We start from the raw sequence: 16,614 nt of genomic DNA on the forward strand, positions 1-16,614 counted from the left end.
GGTTTGAGGGTAGGTTGTAATTTGAAGTTGAAAGAGAGTTTTAAGTTTTGAAGGGAAATCATTTTCCTTAAATTTGAGGAAAATGAATTGATTTGAAAAACATTTAATTCAATCAAACATGAAAAAATTGAAAAATATTTTTCGGAAAATGTTTTCCTTCATACCAAACACACCCGAAGACATCACAGGATGTGAAAGTCTCCAAGTTTTGTCTTATTTGATTTAGAGATAATGGTGTAAAAACACAGTTGAAATATTTATCTTTTTTCGAGTTTTCTATTTGAACTATCAAGTGTTTGTATTTTTTATTTGAACTATTATGAACTATTTATTGAAACATGCTTCGAAATTAATGAGTCAGCTTTCATGTGGACGAAATCTTATGAGCAAATTAAGTTGTTATATATCTTGAAGATTTTATTCAAACACTTGATCTAGTTATCTTCGATATATATTCAATCAATTATTTTGTAAGAATTTCCAACTGGAGTCAAAGAATAGACTCAAAATTACACTCCCTCACTTCCAATCTATTTGTTTTGATATATTTTTTTTTAGTTTGCTTAAAAAAGATATTTTTTCCCCACAATTTTTTAATATTACAAAATTAAAGAATACGTTAAAACTCACACAATGTGAATTTGGCATACAATCGCTGGAAAGAGCCCGCCTTTGTTGAAAGTTCAAAGTATATTCTTCCTTCATTCAACTTGCTTGTTTTTTATTTTTTTTCAATAAACTGTGAATATTTAACTTGCTTATTGCCTGCTCTTTCCAAGTGACCACTCATATGTGCACCAAACAAAGATTCTTTTTCTTCTTCAATTTGAGCTTCAGATCTGAAATTGCCTTTGTTATTTTTGTGGACATAAATTCAAATTTATTCGAACCTCAATAAACATAGAGGAATTAGCTCTACAGTACTACGTACCTCTGGTTTTCTTTCTAATTTCAATGTAAGTTTCAAATTTCTTCCTATTTTACTGCTCCAATTGAGAATCTGGCTTCTTTTATTTTTGAAAATTCTGACAAAAGTTACACATTTATGAAATTTTGGGGAATTACTTGAAAATTATGGTCAGCTGAGCTCTTTGTTCTTTCAAGATGTAACATACAATTGCTCTTTAATTAATTTGTCTATACATAGCTTATATGTCTTTGTATCTACTATCTCTCTATATCCAAAAAGAAAAAAACAAGTCTTTACCCATTTTGCATGTGGAAACTTGATTCTTTTTCATTATATATAGTGAAGGTGATATTTGATCTCACGATTTTTTTTATGGGTCAAAAAAGTGATTTTTTTTTAATATAGTGATGGTAAGATTCAATTTCCGGATCTTTGACTACTCTGATATTATGTCGAAATATGTGAATATCGCACTTCCGTTAATTAATTTTATTCTCAACAACTTCTTCATATATTTACTTGCTCTTGAGCCGAGAATCTAGCGAAAATAAACTTCCTGTTAATTTTTTTGTAAATTTAAGGTACCACAATTGTTAAGTGCATACTTAAAAGAAATTATTTTGAACCTTCAAACATGACAGATCATGTTTGCTAACTTGTGACAAATTACTTAAATGATCAAAACTAGGGGTGGGCTTGATATGGTATATATCCAATTATTATAATATATCAAAAAATTTAATATCGTGATTTCAGTATTATGATATTTGATATGGTATATATTTTTTTTAAATATCTGGTATGGTATTTGGTATTTAAAAAATAACATACCGAAATATCAAATACCACATTGAAGTAGAAACATATTATTAAAATACTAACAAATATGCAATCTAGTATTTGTATAAACTAAATGTTTAGAAGTTGAAACTTTGACTACTCTATTTTGATTGAAATGTAATTGATTAGCAAAAGGGGTTGTTTGTACTCTATTTTGAATATATATTTTTACATGTGTAATGTGTTAGCATGATACAATTAAGATATTTTTTTAATTGTCAAAGTCATAATACTCTATTATACGAATATATATTAGTCGAAGTTGAACAAACTACCGAAACTGAACATTAGAATACCAAACCATACTAAATTAAATTGGTATGATAAAGATTAAATGTTTTTAAAACCAAAAATCAAAATTACAATAACAAAACATTCAAATATCGTATCATACCATACCATGCCCACCCTCAAAACTATTAATTAGTGCATACTTAACGGGTCTTTTTCTCACTCCCACTCAACTATTAATTTCTATATTATCCCTCCTTCATTCACCATATGCTTACATATTCCAAACCCTTTTAAGTTATAAGAAGCTGCCGCTTCTCTCTCATAATTGAAGGTCAGATTTCATATTCCAAATCAATGCATGAAGAATCAAAATCAATAACTCAAATCATAAATTAATTATGAAAATTTTAGAGGGAGAAAGAATAATGAATGGAGAAGAGAGAGAGGTTTCTCAGATTGGTGTCACAAATTGGTCTCAAATTGGTCTTCTCATCCGCGATGATTTTGAGCTGTCGACGGAATCTTTAGGGGCTGAAACTGATCTCGAATGTTCATGATCCATTTAATGTGTATATGAAATTGTCTAAGGAAGAAAATCGAACGAAATGTAAAAAAATCAAGAAAAAATGTTGAATTGGTTGAATGAAAGATTTGATTAGGACTGCTATCTTCTAGGCTCTAGAGATTCAAAGTAGATGAAAAAGTTATTTGAATTTTCGTTTTTATAAATTGTTAGAGATATAGAAATTTATTGAGGTAAAAAATGGTGTTTATTATAGTTAGGGGTGAAGAAATGATTGGGGAAGAAAGGGAGAGGAAGGAGGAGAACTTTTTAAAAAAAAAAATAATTATTAAATGGTAAAATATACGTGTCAAGTGTGTGTATTTCACCACAAGACAGATGCCTGGTAATGATATTGCAGGAAGGAAATAATTCCACTTTAAAATAGCTCTGAGGGGGTAATAGAACCCCCGTAAAGCATAAGTGTGTAGTTGGAAATTCGGTAATAGACTGGGGGGTCATTTGGCCATTTTCTCCAAGAAAAAAACAAGTCTTTGCCCATTTTGCACAATCCTGAAGTGAATGTGACTTGTTAAAGTGTGTGAACATCTCGTCTAAAAGCTTAAGCGGTTAAAGAAAACACACTTTCATTAATTAATTGTATTCTCGACATACACACTTCCTCACATGCAGACCTGATTCTTTTTGTGGCCAACAACGTGGAATGTTCTTTTTGATATGGATAGCGGTGAGATTTGATCCATCTAAAACTTAAGTTGTTAGAGAGAACACACTTTCATTAATTAATTGTATTCTCAACAACTTCTTCACGTATATACTTGTTCTTGAGTTAAGGATCTAGTGAAAACAACATCTCTACCTCAAAGTGTTAATTTTTGACAAATTTGAGGGACCATAATTATTAAGTTGCATTCTTAAGAAACGATTTCGACCCTTCAAACATAAGAGATCATTTTTGCTAACTTGTGACAAATTACTTAGATGATAAAAACTACTCTATTAGTTAGTGCATACTTAACGGGCTATTTTAAGCCTGCCCTTAAATATAAGGGACCATTTTTGTGATTCTCTCACTCCCATTACAAGTCTACAACTATTAATTACTATATTATCCCTCGTCATTCACCATATCCTTTCATAATCCAAATCCATCTAAGTTATAAGAAGCTGCAGCTTCTCTCTCATAATTGAAGGTCAGATTTCTTCTTAGGTTTTTTTTTTTTTTTAATATATATTTTGTCTATATTTATCATTTTTCAAAAGTTAACATTTTTATGTCTTATTTGAGAAGATCATGTAGTTTATGTTCTGAACTTCTGATTATGATTTTTTTTTCTTTTCAAAAATGTCGCACTAGATATAGAATGGTCATTTGAATTTTATCCATATTTTTTGGCTATGTAAACTTAACTGTACTNGAAGATTTTATTCAAACACTTGGTCTAGTTATCTTCGATATATATTCCATCGATTAATTTGTAAGAATTTCCAACTGGAGTCAAAGAATAGACTCAAAATTACACTCCCTCACTTCCAATCTGTTTGTTTTGATATATTTTTTTTTTTAGTTTGCTTAAAAAAGATATTTTTTTCCCCACAATTTTTTAATATTAAAAAATTAAAGAATACGTTAAAACTCACACATAGTGAATTTGGCATACAATCGCTGGAAAGAGCCCGCCTTTGTTGAAAGTTCAAAGTATATTCTTCCTTCTTTCAACTTGCTTGTTTTTTTTGTTTTTTTTTTCAATAAACTGTGAATATTTAACTTGCTTATTGCCTGCTCTTTCCAAGTGACCACTCATATGTGCACCAAACAAAGATTCTTTTTCTTCTTCAATTTGAGCTTCAGATCTGAAATTGCCTTTGTTATTTTTGTGGACATAAATTCAAATTTATTCGAACCTCAATAAACATAGAGGAATTAGCTCTACAGTACTACGTACCTCTGGTTTTCTTTCTAATTTCAATGTAAGTTTCAAATTTCTTCCTATTTTACTGCTCCAATTGAGAATCTGGCTTCTTTTATTTTTGAAAATTCTGACAAAAGTTACACATTTATGAAATTTTGGGGAATTACTTGAAAATTATGGTCAGCTGAGCTCTTTGTTCTTTCAAGATGTAACATACAATTGCTCTTTAATTAATTTGTCTATACATAGCTTATATGTCTTTGTATCTACTATCTCTCTATATCCAAAAAGAAAAAAACAAGTCTTTACCCATTTTGCATGTGGAAACTTGATTCTTTTTCATTATATATAGTGAAGGTGATATTTGATCTCACGATTTTTTTTATGGGTCAAAAAAGTGATTTTTTTTTAATATAGTGATGGTAAGATTCAATTTCCGGATCTTTGACTACTCTGATATTATGTCGAAATATGTGAATATCGCACTTCCGTTAATTAATTTTATTCTCAACAACTTCTTCATATATTTACTTGCTCTTGAGCCGAGAATCTAGCGAAAATAAACTTCCTGTTAATTTTTTTGTAAATTTAAGGTACCACAATTGTTAAGTGCATACTTAAAAGAAATTATTTTGAACCTTCAAACATGACAGATCATGCTTGCTAACTTGTGACAAATTACTTCAATGATCAAAACTAGGGGTGGGATTGATATTAGGGTGTGCACTATTCGGATTAAACCGAATAACCAAACCAAATCAAACCGAAATTTTATTTGGATTGGTTTTTTGGTTTTTCGGATTGGTTTTGGATTAATAAATTACTTTGTTTGGTTTTGGATTTTAAAAATAAAAACCAAAAAAAACCGAATTATATATATATATATATATAATGTTTAGGCTTAGAATTAAGTTGGAGTTAACCACTTTTGTCCCTTTTTGGTTATTGTCTTTCATGATGATTACGTTTATATTTTATGTTTGAATTACATCTATAATAGGTATACTTATAAGTATTGTGTTTTAAGTTTTACTTATGATTTATATTAGAAAGTATATCTAAGGGATTAAATATTATTACTTTGGTTATATATGTTATTAATTATTGACATAACCGAATAACCAAACCGAAAAAAGCCGAACCGAATAGAGGAAAACCAAACCAAACCAAATTTATTTTGGATCGGATTGGGTTACACTTTTACAAAACCAAAAACCGAAAATCCAAACCAAATAGTGTAAAACCAAACCGAAAAACCGAATGCACACCCCTAATTGATATGGTATATATCCAATTATTATATTATATCAAAAAATTTAATATCGTGATTTCAGTATTATGATATTTGATATGGTATATGGTATACATTTTTTGTTTAATATCTGGTATGGTATTTGGTATTTAAAAAATAATATATATCGAAATATCAAATACCACATCGAAGTATAATTATATTATTAAAATACTAACAAATATGCAATCTAGTATTTGTATAAACTAAATATTTAGAAGTTGAAACTTTGACTACTCTATTTTGATTGAAATGTAATTGATTAGCAAAAGGGGTTGTTTGTACTCTATTTTGAATATATATTTTTACATGTGTAATGTGTTAGCATGATACAATTAAGATATTTTTTTAATTGTCAAAGTCATAATACTCTATTATACGAATATATATTAGTCGAAGTTGAACAAACTATCGAAACCGAACTTTAGAATACCGAACCATACTAAATTAAATTGATATGATAATGATTAAATGTTTTTAAAACCGAAAATCGAAATTACAATAACAAAACATTCAAATATCGTACCATACCATACCATGCCCATCAAAACAATTAATTAGTGGATACTTAACGGACTATTTTAAGCTTACCATTAAATATAAGGGACCATTTTTGTCTTTTTCTCACTCCCACTCAACGATTAATTACTATATTATCCCTCCTTCATTCACCATATGCTTTCATATTCCAAATCCTTTTAAGTTATAAGAAGCTGCCGCTTCTCTCTCATAATTGAAGGTCAGATTTCTTCTTAGGTTCCTGTTTTTTTATGTATATATATTTTGTCTATATTTATCATTTATCATAAGTTAACATTTTTATGTCTTATTTGAGAAGATCATGTAGTTTATGTTCTGAACTTCTGATTATGAATTTTTTTTTTCTTTCCAAAAATGTCACACCAGATATAGCAAGGTAACTTGGATTTTATCCATATGTTTTGGCTATATAAACTTAACTGTACTAAGAGTAAGTAGCTAGCTATGATGCTCGGACTCTGGAGAAACCCTGTGGGATCCTTAAAAATATACTCCCTCCATCTCATTTTATGTGTCACCGTTTGACTTGACAAAGTATTTAAGAGAAAAATGAAGACTTTTGAAACTTGAGGTCTTAAATAATCTTTAGATATTTGTGTGGTTGTAAATTATTTAATAGGTAAAAGAGAAATTTTAAAGTTAAATTGTTTCTAGTAGTAGTAAGGTGATATTCTTTGTTAGATAAACTAAAAAGCAAAGGTTGCCACATACAATGGGATGGAGGGAGTACTATATTTGAAGGATCTGACACGCACCCGTTCAATATTTTTGTTGGTAAGTAGTTTGAGGAAAGTGGTTTCAAGAATAGGGAAGCTTAAAAATGGAGTGTGTTAATACAAAGAGAGTTAAAATTTGTTAAAAGGCTATAACTTTGAGGTCACGAAAAAGTGATATTTTAGGTGTTTTATTTTTACTATTAACTCTAAATAGTATCCAAGAGAAGATTGACTTTCAGTATTCCCTCTAGGAAATGATCTTTTCTAGGAAACTATGAATAGATTGTTGAATTTTGACTTGTTTGGCAATCTAAATAATTCTAAGCGATTGTGAATCAGTTGTAACATAGTTATATTTACTCCTAACTGCAGTAATTGTCATGGAGAACGTTCTGAGCAGTGAAAGAACCCCTTCTCGTAGTTTTCCATCAATTGATGAGGAAATAGTTGGTTTTGAGGAAGATGCGGAAAGTATAATTGGCATGGAGAATGTTCTGAGCAGTGAAAGAACCCCTTCTCCTAGTTTTCCATCAATTGATGAGGAAATATTTGGTTTTGAGGAAGATGCGGAAAGTATAATTGGCATGGAGAACGTTCTGAGCAGTGAAAGAACCCCTTTTCGTAGTTTTCCATCAATTGATGAGTTAATATTTGATTTTGGGGAAGATGCGGAAAGTATAATTGGCAATTTGGCATGGAGAACGTTCTGAGCAGTGAAAGAACGTCTTTTCGTAGTTTTCCATCAATTGATAAGTTAAAACTTGATTTTGAGGAAGATGCGGAAAGTATAATTGGCATGGAGAACGTTCTGAGCAGTGAAAGAACCCCTTCTCCTAGTTGTCCATCAATTGATGAGGAAATATTTGGTTTTGAGGAAGATGCGGAAAGTATAATACAGAAATTGACTGGATGTACCGAGGAACTAGACGTTGTCTCGATTGTTGGAATGCCTGGACTAGGCAAAACAACTTTGGCTAAAAAAGTTTTCACTCATCCAAGCATGGATAAACACTTTGACGTTCAAGCATGGTATTCTATTTCAAAAGAACACAATTTGAGGAAGGTGTGCTCTGAGATTCTTAAACAAGTTTTAGGCAGTGTGGATGGTATACGAAATGAAGACATGCCTGACAAGTTGCGCAAGAGTCTAATGCACAAGAGATACCTCATTGTTTTAGATGATATATGGGAAGTTGAGGCTTGGGAAGAGTTGCAGTTATCTTTGCCGGATGATAAAAATGGAAGCAGAGTAGTGCTAACAACTCGAGATGAAGAAGTGGCCAGGCAGCTTAAGCACCACAGTGATCCATATTTTCTTCGATTTCTCACGGTTGATGAGAGCTGGGACTTACTTCAGAAGAAAGTATTTCAAGGAGAGATTTGTCCCTGAAAGCTACTCAGAACAGGATTACGAGTTGCTGAAAGCTGCAAGGGATTACCTCTTGTGATCGTTTTGATTGCTGGAATTATTGCAAAGAAAAGGGAAGCCTCTGTATGGCTTGAGATCGCGAAAGATTTAAGGTCCCATGTTTTAGAAGAGCAAAATATGAAGATAATAGAATCAAGTTACGATTATTTGGAAGACCATTTGAAGTCTTGCCTTCTTTACATGGGATTGTTTCCAGAAGACTACAAATTTCCAGTGTCCGATTTGCTAAACTTATGGATAGCTGAAAATTTTATACACAACATGGGCTTAGAGAACATAGAGGAAGCATCTAAAATTTGCTTGAATGATCTAGTGAACAAAAGCCTAGTAATTGTTTCTGGAAGGAGAGAAGATAATGGTGAGATAGAGTACTGCACTGTTCATGATGCAGTGCATGAGTTTTGCATGAGAAAACTTACAAAAGAAAAGTTTATGCAGTACCAACTTGCAAAGGAACCTCGGTCACGCAAGTATATCCATGACGATCTTGCTAAACATTTGTTGCAGTATGAAAAGTTATTGGATAAATTTCCAATGTTGGTAGGCTTGAAGGAAGGGGAGTTTGTTGATCACTGTAATGCTAGGTCTCGTGAGTTCGGTTATAATCCACCTCTCTCTCCGGGTGATGGGATACGTCTTTTCCGTGTACTTGAGAACTTAAGATTTATTCGGGTATTGCATTTGTTGGATGTCAACTTGGAAAGATGTTCTTGGGTTATGGCAGTGCAAGTAGTAACTCACTTGAGGTATCTTGCAATTCGTACCCAAGAATTTGATTTCCAGTGGGTATCACACCTACACGATCTACAAACTTTGCAGGTGGTGGGAAATGATGATCAACTTTCGGGGTACTTTGAGACATCACCTTCTATTTGGAAAATGCAGAAGCTAAGACATGTGGATATACAGGATTTTTCCTTCAAATGGGAAGACAATGATCGAGCACTTTTCGAAGAATCTTCAGAAACTGTGTTACTTAACTTGAAGACTTTTGGAAAGTGTCGTATATACTTGGTTGATAAGACTCCGGAGTTCTGGTGGAGATTTCCAAATATTGAACAGCTCAAGCTCCACTTTATTGAACCAGGTTATGAAGTTGATATGCCGAATCTTGAAGAACTCCCACTTCTATCTCTCGAACTGTGTTTCTCACGTGCGATTTCAGGCTACAAATCCATAGGACGGGCCAGCTGTGTTGTCTTCCCTTCAAATCTAAAGGATTTGTCCCTTGATAGACTTTGCCTGACAGAAAAAGCTGTTTCACAACTTGCAAGATTGCAAAACCTTGAGAGTCTCAAACTACGTGAAGTATACTTCAAGTCTGAAGATAGATATGGGCAGCCTGGATATAGCATATGTTGGGATGTCAGTGATTACGAGTTTCGAGCACTCAAATACTTGAACTTACAGAATGTTCTCGTGACAGAATGGCGCTTCTCAGAAGAATCTTTCCCCGTGCTTGAGCAACTAATTATAAACAATTGCATAATTCAGTGCGGTCAGATCCCTTGTAGCTTCGTGGATATCCCAACACTGAAGTTGATTAAATTGATTCGCTGCAATAAGTATCTTAAGCTTTCAGCTCTCGATATTAAAAAAGAAGTGGAAGAGATTGCAGGATGTGATTGTCTCCAAGTCCTTAGCCAGAATGAATATTTCGATTATGGTAAGTGCAAAATCATTCATTCATTCATGTAACATTATGTGCACTGAGTTATATGTTTAAAACTAAGAAAAACTTCATGAAAGCAATATCATTCATTTATGTAACATTTCTTAACTAGTTTTTTTTCCAATGTCTCAGTTACAAAAGTAGATTTTGCAACAGACTGCTTCGGTGCTTGGGATCGAGGAGACAACCATAGAGTGGCTGGATAAGTTTTCTCAAGGGTCAGTTCATTGTGTTTCTTTTGGTTCCCATAACACAATTTCTGCTTCTCAAATGAAGGCACAAGGTTTAGGCTTGAAACACAATACCTGAAGACATCTGGTACAGAAGGGCATGTCAAAAGAGCACAAGTGTCAGAGAACTTATGTTGCTTGAATTCTTCAAAATTGTTGTCGCTACTTTTGGAGGATCCAACACGCTGGCAAGGTTAATTTTGAAGAGCCAATAACCATTTGGAAAGAGAACATGCAAGATGCTTTAAAGATACAGTCAGTCAGTTCTATACAGATGATAAAAGGCAAACAATTCTATATACTTTTGTTGGTAAAGATGAATTAATTTATCATGTAGATACACTTAAATCAGGTTAAAATTAGATTCCTTTTCGTAAATATATCAAGCACAATTAATGTTGTATATGTAATACTTACCATCTTCGCAAATTCATTTAATTTTCACCTTGCTTTCCTAATTAGTTGTTATATTTTTTTCACTATCGTATTGTTTTTTTCAAAATTATTTTAACTTACCGCATTGAGTGGAATTTTTTTCAAAAACAATCTTTCTATCTTTCACTAAACCTTAATATTAGCAAATTGGCTCATATATGCACTTGCATTTAATAGATCAACGGCTCAAAATACTCTAACCCTACATATTTAAGTAAATTTTTTATCATAAATTTAAAATATTTTTTATTTATTTTTTAAAATTTATAAAATTGGAGTCGAAGATAAAAGCTTTTGGCCCTTCAATTTGAAAATTAAAATAAAATTCCAATTTTACCCCTTCTTAATTTTAGATTATGATAATTATAAAAGGCAAAGTTGAACCTGAAAAACAAATAAGCCATTTTCATTCGTCTTACTGCTCTGCTGCGCTCCACACCGTCTTGTAAGTTTCTCCTTGTCTCTTCAATCTCTATCTAATTTGACCGAGGCCCTTTTAATTTACTTGCAATTTGAGTATATTTAGTAAACCATGAATTCCAGTGAATTTGTTTTTGTGTTTAATGATGTATTTGTTCCCATTTATCGAAGAGCTACAACTCTATTGTATTACTTCATTTTTTTATTTTTTTTCACAAATTTAAAGCATGATGTTCTTATACTGTAGAACTAATCTGCGTATAAGTAGTAACAGTCAAGAAAAAATTGTCCTTTTATGGGTCATATATAGCTCAAGTTCAATAACTCTGTCTTGATCATTTCCTGTTTGTAGACTCAGGAGCGGATTTAGGGTATTGGGGGTTCCGGGGAAGGCAGTAACTTTTGTGCGAATCCTGTGTGTGTATTGAAAAATCGAGTAAATATATAAGAGATACGGCTTGGGGATGTTGGGTAGTGGTAAAAAAGTAATCTTTTAACCTTTGTTTCCCTCTTGGTCGAGGGTTCGAATCCGTTGGTCACCATCATGTAGGCTTTTATTTTGTTTCTTTTTATTTTTTAATTTGAGGTGGGTTAGGAACCCACAAACTTCAAATCCTTTGAGGTGGGTAGGAACCCACAAACTTCAAATCCTGGATACGCCTCTGTTTGTAGTTTTTGTTTAAGGGAAGACAGCTCTTGTCTCCAAAATCTTATTACACTTCAATTTTTAAGCTGAATTGCGCACATCTCTGTTCTTTTCCAGATCCAGAAATGTGTGATGGTCTTCTTGCTAATTGAGTCTCGAAAATGGTTTACAGTCAGTGGAAGGCAAAAATTGTGCCATCCATTGCCATCTGTGAAAGTAGAACATAGGTGGATACAAATTATGTTCAAATCCAGTGGAGGGAAGAGACCTAAGAAGAAAACATACTATAGAGTAAATGACCTAGACAGAGTCATGGAGCTTCAGAAGAAACCATCATTGATTTTACGCTTAAAATCCATAATTCAATCACAGAGAAAACAGTGCGTCCTTCTTAGAGACCTTGAGAAAGAAGTTGGATTTGTGCAAAAGTGGAATTTCATGGGTGTAATTGAGAAATATCCTTCAATATTCCGTGTCACCGGTAGTAATAGAACTCCACCGACGGTAATGCTGACTGAAAAGGCTGATAAAGTAGCACTAGAAGAAGATGAAGCAAGAGTGCAAATGGAACCTATTTTGGTCAAGAATCTAAGGAAGTTGTTGATGTTGTCGGTTGATTGCGCGTTGCCACTGGAAACCATTCAACTGATTGAGAATGATTTGGGCTTGCCTAGTGACTTCAGGCAGTCGTTGATTCCAAAATACCCACAATTTTTCTCAGTGAAAGATGTGAATGGAAGAACTTCCCTTCAGTTGGAAAATTGGGATTCTTTTCTAGCAGTCACTGCCCGGGAGGAAAGGTTGGCATGTGAAGGGGTCCTGAATTCAAAAGAGAAGGCTAGAGTATTGAAAGATGGAAACTATTTTGGTCCCTTTGCATTTCAAATGCGTTATCCTGCAGGATTTAGGCCAAACATGAACTACCTTAAGGAAGTTCAGAAGTGGCAGAAGATGGAGTTCCCTTCTCCATACATGAATGCCAAAAGATTTGAACTTGCTGATCCCAAAGCTCAAAAGAGAGTGGTAGCAGTGCTTCACGAGCTCCTCAGTTTGACTATGGAAAAGAGGTTGACATCTGCTCAAATCGATGCATTTCATTCCGAGTTACGGTTACCGGCTAGACTTTTGCTTTGCTTAACCAAACATCATGGTATATTCTACATCACTAATAAAGGTGTCAGGAGTACCGTGATACTTAAAGAGGCTTATGATGGATCTAATTTGATTTGTAAATGCCCTCTGTTATTGTTTAGGGATAAGTTTATAGCACTTACAGGAAGAAGAGTTATTGATTCATGTATCCGTGCTCCGACATAGTTATTTAATGAGAACAGTGGTTGACACTGTATTCTGTTCTTTTTACCCTGTTTCTCATGGGTCTTGATGAGTATTGTGTTAATCAGTAATACCCACGGTCAAGAAATTGGCAGTGGTGCAGCTTTGGAATTTGGGTACAGCTTTTGTATTCAATTCTATGTTGAAAATGATTAAATACTGAATCAATCATATTAATTGGAATTTTAGAGCCTAGAGGCATGCTGAAAGAAAGAGAGATGATGTGAACTTGAATGTCTTTGAGAACTATCCTGGAGATCAACTAATTTTCGTTTTGAATTTTCCCTAAAAGTTGTTTTTTGGATCCCTTTCTGTGTATGTCACAACATATTTTAATTATCCGTCTTAATCCTAATTAGTTGGCATTCTGTTTAGCTTATTTTTAGAGGTCATAAAGAAGTTTCTGTATTCCCTGGAAGATGTACTGCTGGTAGCAATAAATAAAAGAAGCTTATTACTAAAGGCCTTAAATATTCACGAGTGCTCATTTTAAGGATATCTTAGTCATTATCTAGTTCTTTGATCCAAACTTCAACAGTTTCAATGGGTCGTAATTTGTTTAACTTTGTCGTTCTTTATCTTGTAGATATGAAATTATAAATGTTTTTAAGAAGCAACAAATTATCATTCTTATTTGTTAGTTCTGGTTAGTTAAGGAATTTTATTGATTGAGAGTAGCAATTCATAATCTTAGTAGTTCTTATAAAATTGCACTTCACGTCAAAACTTATGTACTGAAACGGTCTCGTTGAGACCTTTCCAAATAATCCTTCTGAAAATCTATAACTAGGAAACTAAGGTAAGCCAGTTTGAGTTGAGACTCATTTACTATGATGCCATTGAACCTCAAAAAAGGCAGCCTCGTTGGTCAATATAAAATGTCATATTTGTGTATAGGCTGAGAGAGAACTCATTGTGTGACTGCTTCACATGTTTGAGCAGAATACAGTGTTGCAGAAACCATAGGAGTTGAGGGGAGAGTTGTCTTCACTGGTTATTAGCGGCATCCGAAAACGTCGACTTCACTCCAATCACTAGCCCTGCCTTTGGCATGATGGATCGCAATCGAAGTCCACAAGGTTGGTGTATTCTTATCCAGGTTCTGATTTGCTGATTCAAAGCTTTCCTTCTGAGATATGTTTAGCATGAAGAGATGTCATCTTCATTGTGAAATTGCAGGTGAAACTGCCCAGATTCTTGTAGAATTCTTAGAAGTTGCCATTACATCAGTTGTGTTCCTCAAAGGAGTTTACCCAAGTGGTAAAAGAAAAATTAGCAAAAATTCAGAGCTTTATTTTACTGTTTAAGATAGAAAACCTCTGAATTATGGATCTTGTTCTATGAAGGGGCATTTGAAAGGCGGCGTTACATGAATGTTGTGGTTCAAAGAGCTAGACACCCGGAGCTTCAACAATATATCCATTCCTCTGTCAATGGTCTTCTTCCTTTCATACAAAAGGTGTATTTCATTCCTTTCTAACTACCCCATAATACTTAATTGATCATCTTGGGTACTGGAGCTAATATGTGAATAGATATTTCTAACTTCCCCCTTCCTCTCGCCACATCATCCCACGTTTCCCCTCAGGGGAAAAAACAGAGGAACTTTCTGTTGTATCCTTGAACTTATAACAATTCGTTGATCTTGTTTATCAGACAAATGTTATTGCTTTCGCAAGGGAAATGAGAGATTGGCCTACATGCTGTTATTCCTGTGTTATCGTCATTCTTCAAAAGTAATCATGCTTCTTTTCCCACAGGGATTAGTTGAGAGGGTGGCGGTAATTTTTTCTGATAGCAACAATGTACCTATCGAGAGATTTGTTTTCAAGATAAATGTGAACCAATCTTATGGTTCGAAGTTGGAGGAAGCTGATCTGGAGTTCTCTCTTAAATCATTTTTGATCAAGCTTCCTTTGTCACAATCGTTAATGAAGGTTCTTCCACCAGGTAAGCTAAATAGGAACTTCATATTAAACGCCACTATAAATCTTCTTTTAATGACATTATATGTACTTAAAACTTAACTATCCAAAGGACAGGGAAAAAGAATGCTACACCCCAAAGCAACCTTAGTTGAATTTGTTTAGCCAAAAAGTATATATATATATTGGCATCTACAACAATGTGAAATTGGCATGGCTGAAACTTATTCTGTATCATGTCTTTTGTACAAATTGATTTATATTGGATCTGTGACTTCAAATCGACAAAAAGCAATTCAAAGAATCCTACTAGTTAATGATAAACTTCAACGACAGATGAATATTTTGTCGAACAAAAGTGGTTTGCTTGGCTAATGGTTATGTATTGTAGCAAATATTTTGTTGTCAATCGCATTGTAGGACAATAATTGTCAGTTTACATGATTCAAAGGATGAGATATTCTTTTTGTTTATCCACAACTTGATACATCAGCCTGTAGCTTTTGCAATTAGCCTTTGTGAGAATTAGAAGTGGATTCCTCAAATTGTTAGCTTTGATAGATTGCAGGTGGGAGATAACAGCTTACTTCCACTCTCTCCCACAGAGTGGTACCAGCAAAGATGCTGAAATTTGGGTCCCAACAGATACTCAGCAGTGGCAACAAGCACCTCTTATAACTCCTATTAAGTCCATGAGTAGTGAACCTCTAGGTGTTCAGCTATATCTTGAACATCCAAGTCTCTCTGAACCAAAGGCATAGAGGGAGGTCATCTCAGAGGCATTTGTCATGGATCTCTTCCAACAGAATTAGTAAAGGTGTGCCAATATCTCATGCTGGTGTGGTTCCTGACATCTTTCCACTTTTCATACCATTCTCTTTTCAACCATTAGCTATTCGAAACTCACTTGCCTGACTTATGCACAGGGACTCAAAGAAAACATAGTTACGTCACCAGATTATCTTGTAAAGCTCCTGATATACATGTTGATCAGTTTTATCTGAGTGCCCATTATCGTTTGGAAGTTCATTTCCTTACAATTACAGTGTAGAATTTAAACTGGTTGGCCAATCTATTCTAAAAGTATTCGAGTGTCATATGTACTCAACCTATTTATTTGAGTATATGAATGATTTTAAACATTTATTATGTGAATTTTGAATTGATTTTTTAATTCTATTTTATCAAAATATAAAAAATAAAACTAACAAACTTTATACTATAAGATTTTACAAGTAGTGAATATAGTTTCGTGTAACTAATTGTCAAACGTGCCCAACACCAAGCTTGCTTTACGTAGTCCCACCATTTGTTAGATTATATAATTATCTCGCATAACGATTGAAACGGTTAGAGATGGGAACAATCTCTATTCCACAAAGGTATGAGCAATGTCTACTTACATTTTCCCTCTTTAAACACATGATCTCAATGAGATTGATACTACATTTCCTCTCAAAATGCATTGATTTGGAACCCATTCATCAAGATACTTGATCTTAGTTGGAACAAGCATATTGCCACCAGAAGCAAAAACACGTACACCCATATTTCT

The 16,614-nt window shown here is 33.4% G+C and overlaps 2 protein-coding genes, 1 long non-coding RNA gene and 1 pseudogene across 3 annotated transcripts; all 4 read left to right on the plus strand.

The window, feature by feature from the left end:
* Positions 1-4,275: 4,275 nt before the first annotated feature.
* On the plus strand, positions 4,276-7,552 carry LOC125852947 (uncharacterized). Its single transcript, XR_007445087.1, has 2 exons — positions 4,276-4,478; positions 7,340-7,552. It is a non-coding gene; the product is annotated as an uncharacterized LOC125852947 (long non-coding RNA).
* A 110-nt stretch (positions 7,553-7,662) lies between these two features.
* LOC125852946 (putative late blight resistance protein homolog R1B-17) lies at positions 7,663-10,727 on the plus strand (annotated as a pseudogene).
* On the plus strand, positions 10,531-13,554 carry LOC125852935 (protein WHAT'S THIS FACTOR 1 homolog, chloroplastic). The gene is made up of 3 exons (XM_049532622.1): positions 10,531-10,608; positions 11,134-11,178; positions 11,917-13,554. Exons 1-3 carry the CDS (start codon positions 10,531-10,533, stop codon positions 13,114-13,116), a joined length of 1,323 nt encoding a protein of 440 aa, XP_049388579.1. The 3' UTR covers positions 13,117-13,554.
* Positions 13,555-14,070: 516 nt separating this feature from the next.
* LOC125852944 (DNA polymerase zeta processivity subunit) lies at positions 14,071-16,242 on the plus strand. The gene is made up of 5 exons (XM_049532631.1): positions 14,071-14,213; positions 14,314-14,394; positions 14,481-14,593; positions 14,895-15,084; positions 15,621-16,242. The coding sequence occupies exons 1-5, from the start codon at positions 14,186-14,188 to the stop codon at positions 15,818-15,820; spliced, it is 612 nt and encodes a 203-aa protein (XP_049388588.1). The 5' UTR covers positions 14,071-14,185; the 3' UTR covers positions 15,821-16,242.
* The last annotated feature ends 372 nt before the right edge of the window (positions 16,243-16,614 follow it).

This window comes from Solanum stenotomum, unplaced genomic scaffold (assembly GCF_019186545.1).
Source record: "Solanum stenotomum isolate F172 unplaced genomic scaffold, ASM1918654v1 scaffold6733, whole genome shotgun sequence".
Classification (NCBI taxonomy): domain Eukaryota; kingdom Viridiplantae; phylum Streptophyta; class Magnoliopsida; order Solanales; family Solanaceae; genus Solanum; species Solanum stenotomum.

Excerpts from the sequence above, each read along its gene's own strand:
- LOC125852935 (XM_049532622.1), top strand. The coding sequence starts at position 10,531 with ATGCAAGATGCTTTAAAGATACAGTCAGTCAGTTCTATACAGATGATA. Across the intron at positions 10,609-11,133 it reads AATTCTATATACTTTTGTTG|CCATTTTCATTCGTCTTACT; the intron begins GTAAAGATGAAT and ends AAAACAAATAAG. Across the intron at positions 11,179-11,916 it reads GCTGCGCTCCACACCGTCTT|ATCCAGAAATGTGTGATGGT; the intron begins GTAAGTTTCTCC and ends GTTCTTTTCCAG.
- LOC125852944 (XM_049532631.1), top strand. The coding sequence starts at position 14,186 with ATGATGGATCGCAATCGAAGTCCACAAG. Across the intron at positions 14,214-14,313 it reads TCGCAATCGAAGTCCACAAG|GTGAAACTGCCCAGATTCTT; the intron begins GTTGGTGTATTC and ends GTGAAATTGCAG. Across the intron at positions 15,085-15,620 it reads AATGAAGGTTCTTCCACCAG|ATTGCAGGTGGGAGATAACA; the intron begins GTAAGCTAAATA and ends TAGCTTTGATAG.